General features: G+C 36.1%; 2 protein-coding genes and 2 long non-coding RNA genes across 4 annotated transcripts in view; 2 read left to right on the top strand and 2 right to left on the bottom strand.

The window, feature by feature from the left end:
* The first annotated feature begins 538 nt into the window (after positions 1-538).
* LOC121213754 (uncharacterized) lies at positions 539-2,167 on the top strand. Its single transcript, XR_005909165.1, has 3 exons — positions 539-927; positions 1,225-1,275; positions 1,997-2,167. It is a non-coding gene; the product is annotated as an uncharacterized lncRNA (long non-coding RNA).
* Positions 2,168-2,538: 371 nt separating this feature from the next.
* On the top strand, positions 2,539-3,360 carry LOC107943324 (uncharacterized). The gene is made up of 2 exons (XR_001695997.2): positions 2,539-2,771; positions 3,015-3,360. It is a non-coding gene; the product is annotated as an uncharacterized lncRNA (long non-coding RNA).
* Positions 3,361-3,714: 354 nt separating this feature from the next.
* On the bottom strand, positions 3,715-5,548 carry LOC121214085 (G-type lectin S-receptor-like serine/threonine-protein kinase At1g11330). Its single transcript, XM_041087829.1, has 4 exons — positions 5,173-5,548; positions 4,710-4,920; positions 4,195-4,432; positions 3,715-3,886 (listed from the first exon to the last, which is right to left on the bottom strand). Exons 1-4 carry the CDS (start codon positions 5,302-5,304, stop codon positions 3,715-3,717), a joined length of 753 nt encoding a protein of 250 aa, XP_040943763.1. The 5' UTR covers positions 5,305-5,548.
* The window catches only part of LOC121214084 (G-type lectin S-receptor-like serine/threonine-protein kinase At1g11330), a 10,032-nt gene continuing 3,388 nt past the window's right edge, over positions 5,367-12,010 (bottom strand). Inside the window, exons 2-5 of the mRNA XM_041087828.1 lie at positions 6,810-6,888; positions 6,115-6,693; positions 5,906-6,013; positions 5,367-5,446 (exon numbers count right to left, since the gene is read on the bottom strand). Of these exons, the coding sequence (XP_040943762.1) occupies positions 5,367-5,446; positions 5,906-6,013; positions 6,115-6,693; positions 6,810-6,888 (846 nt within the window). The remainder of the gene's footprint in view (positions 5,447-5,905; positions 6,014-6,114; positions 6,694-6,809; positions 6,889-12,010) is intronic.

Below are 12,010 nucleotides of genomic sequence, written 5' to 3'. Positions count from 1 at the left end.
TGACAGCTTAGAAAATGTGTCTCTTTCAGTTGTTTCCAACACTACTTGCTCAATTCCTTCCCTTCCATTTCAATGAAAAAGAATTCAACCATGGTTTACCATCCTATTTATTTAGAAAAAAAAAAGAGAGGAAATCAGGTATATTTAATTGTTTAATTTGGGTTACAAACTTTATCTGTTTTTTATATGTTTATCTCACAAATTTTCTTTTATCTGCTTTTTACATGTTTATCTCACAAAGTTTGGTTTATCAATTGTTTTACCTTCACCTTTTTAATGTGTTTCATGTGTTTATCGGCTAATTTTGCTTCTATTTATTATTATTTCCACTAAGAACAAAACTTGAGGGATTCATTTATTATTATTATTATTATTTGATTCATTGCACTGTGATATTTGGATGGAAAACAAGTTTAATCAGGGTGGCTTGGTGGTAAGGTTTAATGGTTGCTCATGAGATTGAATTATTTATGATTAATTCATATATTTTTTTACCAGACATCGTAGCGGGTTGTATGGTAAATTTGTTTTTTCCAATCTGGCATGGTTGTGTTATCTTTGCTATGCTTTCAGGACATCAAAAGAACTCAAAGGTGGTTTCTCCTATCAAACCTGAAGAGCGAAAATCGTCGTCACTTATTGAAGTGCCTGCATTATCATTAGAAGAACTGAAAGAAAAGACAGACAATTTCGGATCAAATGCTTTAATTGGGGAGGGTTCCTACGGAAGAGTTTATTATGAAAACTTGAATGATGGAAAAACTGTGGCTGTTAAAAAGCTTGATGTTTCCACTGAGCCCAATACTCTTTTGTCTTAGATTTGTTTATATTCTGATATGTAATTTGGGGTCTTTTACAGGATGCTGAAGAGTGTTGGACACAACTTTTATACACCCTTTCTCAGTCTCTTCGATCAGCTGGTTCTAGGTAGGTTTCTTGTTCTTTGTCATTTAGATATACTGAGTTATACTTACTGGCAAAATTTGAGCAAGTCCATGGTGCCTTTAACAACTGAAACAACTGAAACAGTTTGAAGCTGTTGCTTTTGGTTTATCAAACTTTTTCTTCAAAATTAGGGATCTCTTATTTGGAGCAGTGTTACCTTGCATAGTTCTTTTGCCACTGCAATGCTTCTCTAGCATATATCTTTCTAATTTAGCAGCAAACATCTCTTTTAGAAAAAAAATTCTAATCTCTCGCTGTCTTTTTTTTTTCTTTCTATAGTGAAAATATAGATACTGTAAAGGACCTTATTGGTATTGACCTTGCAAGCAGGTAGATATCTACAGATTTGATAGTCATTTTTTTTCTTTTTAATATGATGACATTACCGAGTTAGACAATTTATATATGCTGATGCCATTTTCTATAACTGTTGAAGAATTGTTGCTGCTATTCAAATTTTCAAATACCACTAGTGCCGTTCATGTAAGAAATACATGTAAAAGTATATCATCTTTATACCGAGGGAAAAGATAAAGAATTTCAAATTTCAACTAGTCTAAACAAGCAAAACCAGAACATCCTTCTACTTATGCCTACATCGATATAGTTTATGCAGTTTTTAAGTTCAAATCTGTGTTCCTTTTTGTCCTAGCCACTGTTCCATGCAGTTTTCGTTACAAATTAATGATTCATCCTTCTGTAGCTTCATTGGCTTCCAAATGAAGAATACTATTTCTAATCGTTAACGCATTTATTGTTAACATGAGTTAATAATATTTCTGTATTTTGGGTGTTTGGTTGATGAGAAAATATAAGAAAATTTGGTAAAAGATTTTTTATGAGAAAAAAATTATAAATTTATATTTGTTAACTAGTAGATTGAGCTAGGTAATGGTGGTGGTGCTAATTTGCCTGCAATCAAAGAGAAGTTTGGTCAGTACATGGTGAGTAGGTGCTCCACCTTTACGGCGCAAACATGTTTACAACATTGCTACATAGTTCACTTAAGTTTTTAATAAGAGCTTGATCTGAATTTCAGACCTTGCTTTAGGTGACGATGAGTGGGAATGGGCAAGTTCCATTACTGGCTATTTCGAGCAATTTGTTGAAACCATTAATGTCTTCTCTACTAAAAAAAGTCCTACTGCAAATATACATTTTTTTCTAAAATCTGTCATGTTTACATACTGTTGATTGAATTGTGCAAGAGCCCTAATACTTTTCTTAGTTCATTGGCAGGGAAGAGGAAAGCAAAGTTCTATAAATATTGGAGCAATGCAATTTAGCATTAGCAATATCATCTATATCTTACATCCCCCAACTGTCGAAGCTCACTGAATTGATATGCACACAAGATTGGTGCAGATGCAATCAGATGGTATGTATGTGCATTATGTTTGATTTTTTCACACAATATCAATTTTGGTTCATTATATATCACTAAAAAGATCTTGCTGCACAGGAGAATGGGTGTGTATTCTAGTATCTGTTGCAATACATTTTAGGGAGCAGTACTTGAAGTACTTGTTCTTCATAAGCTTATTTCTTAAACAAAATAACTTACATTGTGTAGTAATTGATTGTGAGGTAGCTTTATAGGTATCTGAGTCTTTTTATACTAACTATTTATTGCAATTGGTTCCAAATATTTGGTGAATTCAATTATTAATTTGCACTGCTAGTTTCGTGGTGTCATATGCCTTTTGTGTTAGAATTTGAATTGTTCCCCCTAAACAATTTTCTCTATGTACAGGTTTGATTGTGGCATGTTTATGTTAAAATATATCGACTTCTATAGCAGAGGCTTAAGTCTTTGTTTTGAGCAGGTAAGTCCATGGAACAATTTTTCATCCTTGTAGTTCATGTTTTATTTTGATTTTTCTGTGATTAAACTCTAGTACTCAGGTAGTAGTTGTTGGGATGTAAAATCTATTGTCCATCTGCCTAAATATATGACAAAAGGCAGAAGTACATATTGGAGATACTCTCACATGCACATTCATTCGTTTGAAACACGATATCTGGTTTTTTGTCTTTGAATTGAGTTGGATTTTTCCTTGCTTATGTAGGAACACATGCCCTATTTTCGTTTAAGGACCGCCAAGGAAATTCTGAAACTGAAAGCTGATTGATCGGATGTGTATGCCGGCTTTCATCAACTACTTTCGAAGACCTTACTAGGAATTGAAATGGTGTGCAAAGAGATTGCTTCTTCTGATCTGATTTTTCAATATAAATACTGGACAAAGTATGGATATTTCTTGTCAGTTGCATTTACTGCTGTTAGTAAAATAGGATTCTCTTCTTAGGATCTTAGTTTCTTCACTTGTATTAGACTCAACAATGGCTTGCATTGCATTGCATTGGTGTTGATTTTACAATTTTTAATTTTTATTAATTATTTACGTTTTCTCACTTTTATTAATTTTTATTATTATTTAAGTTTCCTTTATTTGCCTTCTTTTATCATTTTCATAGAAAATTTAATTTAAGTAATATTTTTATTTATCCTTAAAAGTATATTTAAAGTTCAAATTTAAAAAATAGAACATAATACAATATTTATCATAAAAATAAATATTATTTGATTAAAATAAATTTTTTAAATGTTATGTTTTTTGTGGCGTTTTTGCGAGAAGCGTCGCTAAAGGTTTGTTTTTAGCGGCGTTTATGATAAAAGCGTCGCTAAAGGTCATGTTCTTTAGTGGCGTTTGTGATAGAAGCGCCGCTAAAGGTCATGTTCTTTAGCGGCATTTGTGAAAGGCGCCGCTAAAAGTATATTTTGCTGTAGTGATATCCCAAGAGGCTAAGGTCATCCTTGTTGTAAAAGCTTGTGTTTCTTCTTCCACTAACAATCTCCAGTAGTAGAACTCCATAATTGAACACGTCAGATTTCTCTGAAAATCGCCCATGCATTGCGTACTCAGGAGACATATAACCACTGTATTTTAACATAAAAAACAACACCAATTACAGCTCTTATTTAAACCTGTCCACGAGCCAACTTGAATTAAGAATAAATAATAAATAATTTAAAGTTAACTATAAAAATATAAAAATATATTTTTAATATTTTATTTATAAAATTAAAAACAATAAATTGAGTCCACAAATTGAACAAAATTAAACTCGATACAAGTATGGACATGTATCATCTTTAAGCATCAAATCCGACCATAGACATATTTATACCATATTTTATTAAAAAAGAGCATAAAAAGAAATGGTAAGAAGGAAGTTCCAACTAACTAAGTTCCGACAACCCTTTTAGTGTTGGCTTGATTTTCGTCACCTCCAAAGATCCTGGCTATCCCAAAATCTGAAATTTTTGGGTTTAGCTCTTGGTCAAGTAAAACATTACTTGCTTTTAGATCTCTGTGTATAATTTTCAATCTTGAATCTCTATGAAGATAAAGCAATCCTCGACTGATCCCTTCAATAATATTAAAACGTTTTCTCCAATCCAAGAGTTTTTGTTTAATGGGATCTATAACAAAATTTAAACATAAAAACCTACTAAATTAATAATGAATTCCTATAATTGAGGATCTAAACTACAACCATCATAGTATTTCTACCATATTGTATTCATTATGATTGTAGACATAATTGAAGTTTTGTCAATAAATTGAAATAAATATTAAACGGTGAAGAGAATCAAAATATCACTACACCTAAACTTAAATTTTGTGAATGGAAAAAAACATTTATGGGAGAACATTATTTTTTTAAGGGATCCTATAAAATTTGAATAAATTACTAACCGAATAGAAAAGCGTCCAAACTTTTGTTGGGCATAAACTCGTAGACGAGCATCTTCTCTTCTGCTTCAACACAACACCCAAACAATTTTACCAGATTTCGATGTTGGAGCTTAGAAATAACCGCCACTTCGTTCATAAATTCTTCCAAACCTTGCCCCGAAGCTTTCGACAATCTCTTCACTGCTATTTCCTTTCCATCATCTAATGTTCCCTGCACTCAAAATTCAGACTTGATTGAAAAAAAAATGTCATTTCATTGACTCTGAATTCACCGGTTTTAGGATAATTATCATCATCGGCTCAAAATTCGAATGGGTTTGGGTCAGATTGTAGTGAGCTCGCAAGTTGAACTTGCTTTCCTACAAAGTTCTCGACTAACTAGCCTGGCCTACGAGCTCATTATAATCCGGCTTTGGGCCGGTGATGATTATCCTAACAACCGAAAATCGCTATTATATATTACCTTGTAAACCGGACCAAAACCACCCTGCCCTAGCTTTTTTTGGGGATGGAAGTTGTTGGTCGCGGTGGCAAGTTCTTCGAAATTGAATAGTGGAAGCTGCTGGAGTTTAACACCTATTGAACTTTCTCCCATATTTTCGCTATGAAATTTGTCTTTGATATGTGTCCGTCTTTTATTCCTTCCAGTGATGGAAATCAAAGAAGCAATGAGTTGAAGGCTGCATAATTGCCCACAGTTACTGTTGTAATAACAAAGACGACCTTACTACTTTCCCCTTTATCAGCAAATCCAGAAACTTGGTTTATGAAACTTCGACCCAAAAGAATTGCAAATTAATTCACCCAATTTATCTAACACATGGTCCACGTTATTTAAATATAAAAGTATATCTGAAATGAGTGCGAATTCAACCTTGAATATATATATATAATCAAATACGAATATATAACTTATATAAACGAAATTAATGGAGCAAAACTGAATAATTTAATTTCACTTGCATTCGACCTTGAACTTTTACAATACTACTCAATCAAGGTTAGAGCTTTTCTCCGTATTCGAGTTCGACTCAATTCTATTTCAATTTTATTTTATTTTATCTAAAATTTGAATTTAAATCGAGTAAAAAATACCTTTAAATCCAATTTTACTCGAAGAGAACTCTTAAAGAATTTACATATTTCTTAAAAGAAAGTGACTACAAAGATTAAATAAATAAAGATGGACATTTTACCTCTTTGTTGACCCATTCTACGCAATAAGAAGAGTGCAGAAATTATTATAATCACCACCATGCCTGAAATTACTGTTGTAACAACAATTATCTCACAATTCCATTTATCTGCAAATCCAGAAACATGGTTAATAAAACATCTATACCAAAAATGAAGATTAATTGATGCAATTCGTCACACACATGGTCGATATGGAAGACAAGTTTACCAAGTTCCGAAGATGTCAGACGAATGTAAAGATCGACTCCCCGATTAGAGAATTTCTGGACATCAATCAAATCTCCACTCCATAACATGCAACCAATGCCAGCATCATACGCATAAGCCACACACGAACAATTCTTCATGCATTGATCTTTGCATTCGCCGTTAGTTATTGATGACTGGTCTGGAAATGCTGGCACTTTCATCTTCTTCAGCTTTAAAAATCCATCATCTCCTTGGCCTGCTTCACATCCATTGTTGTTATCTCTTTGGCAGTGCAAACAGGTAGTCCTAAAACACCCACTACTCCAATTACCTCTATTCCATTCCTCTATATTCCTAGGCTTAAATCCTTTCAAACAACTGCAAATGGGTCGTTTCGTTGAATCGCAGATTCCAAATGCCCCACACTTTCCATAAACATCACAATCTGTTAGATAACTAGAGTACCCGTTTATCCAGTCCCCTTTCCCCGCATCCCATATTCGTTCAACGAATCTTCCTTCAGACTCTAATTCAAAGTATATCAACCTAGAGTCAGTAGAATATTCGTAAGTTTCGTAATAAGTTTTTTCTACATCATCTGCAACCACATAAAACCATCAAAATAAACTCTATTAACATTTATTAAACCAATATAGATACGACCATTTCATGGGCCTGTCCGAAAATATATCTGGTTATTGTTCCAAATGACACCCTCCGGGATGCTGAAAGGTTCAATGCCTTGAAAAAAGTTGCCATCGGATGGATCATCAGGGCTTTTCCATGATCTCGTCTGTTGTTCCAATAGGGTCAGAAGCGTGTAAATTATTGTACTAAAAAATTACACAAAGTTCAATTCCCAGGGAAGAGAGGTGGATCACATGGATCTCTTAAATACCAAGTCTTTCCTTAGACAGAATATCCCTTCTATAGTAATTTAATAGCACAATTAAATACTACTATTATACCCTCAAATATTGAAAGAAAAATAGGACAAGAAAGAACACAAGAGATTTAACGAGGTTCGGTAAATTATACCTATGTCCTCGGGCACTAACACCAGATGATAACTTTACTATCTCCAAAATATTACAAACAAATAGAATTCCTTAAGAATTCTCAAATGGGAGAAGAGAGAAAACTAAGAGAGAAAGATTGGTTGGGATGGTTGAAATGAGAAATGGTTAGGCCTATTTATAGTTGAGGTTCAGGGACTAACTTGCAAATGGCCTAAAAAATTAGGGACCAAAATTGCAATTATACCATTCAACTTTAAACTCAACTTGCCAACCACTTTTTACTTTCTTCTTTCGGTGCCAATTGCACCTCCCACCATTTTTGACTTTTCAACAATCTCCACCTTGAAGATTTGATTAGGATAATCACATCTTCACACACTTCCTTCAACTCCCCAAATTTGATAAAGCTATCTTTTGTAGTGCCTCCAAATGCGCTCTCGAGCGCCATACACCTAAAGGTGCTCAAATTCTCAGGATGTTAATCAAGTTCAAACAATGATTAAACTTGATTGTTGTTACCACCTTGGTCATCATATCTGCGGGATTATCTGCTGTCGGAATCTTCTGAAGTAGAATTTTTCCTTTTTCAAAGACTTCCCGCACAAAGTGATATCTTACGTCGATATGCTTGGTTCTTGAATGATAGACTTGATTTTTCGCTAAATGAATAGCACTCTGACTGTCACAATATAGACTAATGTGACTTTGAACAACTCCCAAGTCTTTCAATAATCCATTAAGCCAAATAGCCTCCTTAACAGCTTCTGTAACTGCCATATATTCTGCCTCTGTAGTAGACACAGCTACTGTAGACTGTAAGGTAGACTTCCAACTCACTGGGGCTTTCGCAAGAGTAAACAGATACCCCGTAGTTGAACGACGTTTATCTAAATCACCAGCAAAGTCGGAATCAACATATCCAACTACAAACTGACCAAGTGCTTCATCCTGTTCAAAAATTAAACCAACATCTACGGTTTTTCGAAGATACCGTAGAATCCATTTCACAGCTTGCCAATGTCCTTTTCCAGGATCATGCATATACCTGCTCACAACTCCAACAGCTTGTGAAATGTCAGGCCTCGTACACACCATCGCATACATCAAACTCCCAACTGCATTAGCATATGGGACTTTCGCCATATATTCTCTTTCATCTTCAGTCTTCGGAGATAATTGAGCACTAAGTTTCAAATGAGAAGCAAGTGGGGTACTTACATGTTTTGTGTTTTCATTTACACCAAAACATTGTAATACCTTTTTCAGATATTGCTTCTGATTTAAACAGAGCTTGCCTCTCGGTCTATCTCTACTTATCTCCATGCCGAGAATCTTCTTGGCCTCACCTAGATCTTTCACCTCGAACTCTTGATTCAACTGAGCCTTCAGCTTATCTATCTCATTTTGGCTCTTCGAAGCGATTAACATATCATCAACATACAAGAGTAGATAAATGAAAGATCCGTCATGCAGCTTCTGCAAATATACACAATTGTCATATTTGCTTCTTGTGTACTTCTGCCTTCTCATAAAGCTATCAAATCGCTTGTACCACTGCCTCGGGGATTGCTTCAATCCATATAGCGATTTGTTCAGCTTACAAACCCAATTTCTACCACCAGCATCTGTGTATCCTTCGGGCTGAGTCATATAGATCTCCTCTTCTAACTCACCATGCAAGAAAGCCGTCTTAACATCAAGTTGAGCTAGCTCCAAATTCAACTGTGCTACCAAGGCCAACAAAATTCTAATGGAGGAATGCTTCACAACAGGGGAAAATACATCATTGTAGTCAATTCCCTCCTTCTGAGCGTAGCCTTTAGCTACCAATCTTGCCTTGTAGCGAATATCCTTCTTGCTAGGAGATCCATCTTTCTTTGCGAATACCCACTTGCATCCGATTGCCCTTTTATCTTTCGGTAATTGCGCCAACTCCCAAGTATTGTTCTTCCGGAGAGACTGCATTTTTCATCCAAGGCGCTTTTCCATTTATCACTTTCTAAGCTTTGCATTGCTTCTTGATAAGTGATAGGAATATCATCAACAACGGGAAGGGCGTAGGCCACCATATCAGTAAATCGAGCAGGTTTACGAATTTCTCTCCGTGGCCTTGCAACTGCAACTGGTTCTGGTGTACTTAGTGGTTCTTGGGTCAGAACCTCTTCAACCTCTAATTCCTCCATTGTGGCTGGAGAATCAGACTTATTAACTGGGCAAATCCCCATCTGCTCAAACTCCACCTGTTTTGGAGTACACTCCACCTGCTGTGGAGTATTGCTCGTCTGAATATCTTTATCTGCTACCTTTTTCAATGTGGCAGATTCATCAAAGATAACATCTCTGCTACAGATCATTTTCTTTGTGCTTAAGCACCAAAGACGAAATCCCTTCACTCCAGAAGTGATTCCCATAAAGAGAGCTTTCTTTGCCCTCGGATCTAACTTTGACTCCTTCACATGGTAATATGCAGTGGATCCAAACACATGTAAGGAATCATAATCTGTAGCCGGTTTTCCAGACCATACCTCCATAGGAGTTTTTCTTTCTAATGCAGATGATGGCAAACGATTAACAAGATGGCCAGCGTATGTCACAGCCTCAGCCCAAATTGCTTGCCCAACCCAGCATTGGACAACATACATCGAACTTTCTCCAGCAATGTTCGATTCATACGCTCTGCCAATCCATTCTGCTGTGGTGTATCCCTAACTGTGAAGTGTCGAACAATATCATACTCTTGGCACACATCGAAGAACGGATCACTTTTATATTCCCCTCCATTGTCTGTCCTAAGCCGCTTGATTTTCTTGCCAGTCTGGTTTTCGATCATAGTTTTCCATTTAAGAAAAACTCCAAGCACTTCATCTTTAGTTTTCATGGTATACACCCAAACTCTTCTGGAAAAGTCATCAACAAAAGTAACAAAGTAGTGTTTTCCTCCCAACGAAGGTGTTTTGGAAGGCCCCCACACATCTGAGTGAATATATTCCAAAATACCTTTTGTATTATGGATAGCAGTGCCGAATTTCACTCTCTTTTGCTTTCCCAGAACACAGTGCTCACAAAATTTTAATTTGCAAGCCTTTGCACCTTTCAACAATCCTTGCTTTGCCAGAATTTGCAAGGATTTTTCGCTGGCATGTCCCAACTTCATATGCCACAACTGCATTGAGTCCAAGTCTTTGTTACCGGAAGCTGCAGCGACTGCTCCAATAACTGTACTACCTTGGTAGTAATACAAGTTATTTTTCCTGATGCCCTTCAATATCACAAGTGCGCCAGATGTCACTTTCAAAATCCCATCTCTCATAGTAACAACTGAACCATTGGATTCCAAGGCTCCCAATGAGATGAGATTTTTCTTCAAACTGGGCACGTACCGAACATCAGTCAGAACTCTGGTTGATCCATCTTGATTCTTTAATTGGATTGAACCTATCCCAACAGTTTTACAGGCATTGTCATTGCCCATATAAACAACTCATCCATTTAGTTCTACTAAATCAGAGAACCACTCCCGGTTAGGGACATATGATAGGTACAACCCGAATCCAATATCCACTCATCTGAATGGAACGACGATGATGATGCAACCAGTGATAGTTCAGAGTCACTAGTATCATGCTTAGCAACACAAGCATCTACAGCAGCTTTTCCCTTATTCTTCAGCTTTGGACAATTTTTCTTCCAGTGGCCTTTCTCATGACAAAAGCACATTCATCTTTCCCGAGTCTGGACTTTGACTTTGATCTCCCCTTTTGAGTTTTCTTCCGAGTGTATGAACGACCTCGGACTACTAAAGCTTCTGTATCTCTGATTGAGTTTTTCTGTTTGTCCTTCTTTCTCTGTTCATAACTGTATAAGGCCGCACAGACTTCGCTCAGAGATATATCACTCCTGCCATGAAGTAGAGTAGTTTCTAGGAACTCAAACTCCTCAGGAAGTGACCCCAACAGCATCAAAGCCAAATCTTCATCTTTGAATGTCTCATCCATATTCAGCAAATCAGTGACTAACTGATTAAATTTGGTGATGTGATCATTCATTGTGGTACTTGGGACGTATGTGAAGCGAAACAGTCTTTTCTTCAAGTGGAGCTTATTTTGACTGTTTTTCTTCAAAAAATTTTCTTCAAGTGCCACCCACAACTTATTTGCAGAAGTCTCCTTTGAAAAAGCATACCTCTGCTCTCGAGAAAGGCATGATCGAATTGTGCCACATGCCAACCGATTGATCGCCTTCCAATCTTTCTCCTGTACATCATCTGGTTTCTCTTCATCAATGGCAATGTCTAGACCCTGCTAAAAAAGGGCATCTAGAACCTCACTTTGCCACATACCAAAATGGCCCGTGCCATCAAAGATCTCCACGGCCAATCTTGCATTTGCAATTGTCGGTCTTGTCCACATGGACGATGTTGAAGCTCCTACACCGACCGTTTTCTCCATAATCTTTCAATATACCTAAGGAAATCTTTTCTGATGTGGAAGATCAGTTTAAACTGCAACCACAGAGCATACTACGATTAACCTTCGGCTCTTGATACCACTTGTTGTTCCAATAGGGTCGGAAGCGTGTAAATTATTGTACTAAAAAATCACACAAAGTTTAATTCCCAGGGAAGAGAGGTGGATCACATGGATCTCTTAAATACCAAGTCTTTCCTTAGACAGAATATCCCTTCTATAGTAATTTAATAGCACAATTAAATACTACTATTATACCCTCAAATATTGAAAGAAAAATAGGACAAGAAAGAACACAAGAGATTTAACGAGGTTCGGTAAATTATACCTACGTCCTCGGCACTACACCAGATGAAACTTACTATCCAAAATACAACAATAAATTTAAGAATCTCAAAAAAAGAAACTAAGAGAGAAATATTGAAATTGA

The sequence above is a fragment of the Gossypium hirsutum genome, chromosome D01, assembly GCF_007990345.1.
Source record: "Gossypium hirsutum isolate 1008001.06 chromosome D01, Gossypium_hirsutum_v2.1, whole genome shotgun sequence".
Classification (NCBI taxonomy): Eukaryota; Viridiplantae; Streptophyta; class Magnoliopsida; order Malvales; family Malvaceae; genus Gossypium; species Gossypium hirsutum.
Note: the sequence above shows the minus strand (reverse complement) of the source record. Positions and strands in the feature narration are given on the sequence as shown.

Excerpts from the sequence above, each read along its gene's own strand:
- LOC121214085 (XM_041087829.1), bottom strand. The coding sequence starts at position 5,304 with ATGGGAGAAAGTTCAATAGGTGTTAAACTCCAGCAGCTTCCACTATTC. Across the intron at positions 4,921-5,172 it reads GTTTTGGTCCGGTTTACAAG|GGAACATTAGATGATGGAAA; the intron begins GTAATATATAAT and ends TTTTGAGTGCAG. Across the intron at positions 3,887-4,194 it reads AAAAGGGTTGTCGGAACTTA|TGGTTATATGTCTCCTGAGT; the intron begins GTTAGTTGGAAC and ends GTTAAAATACAG.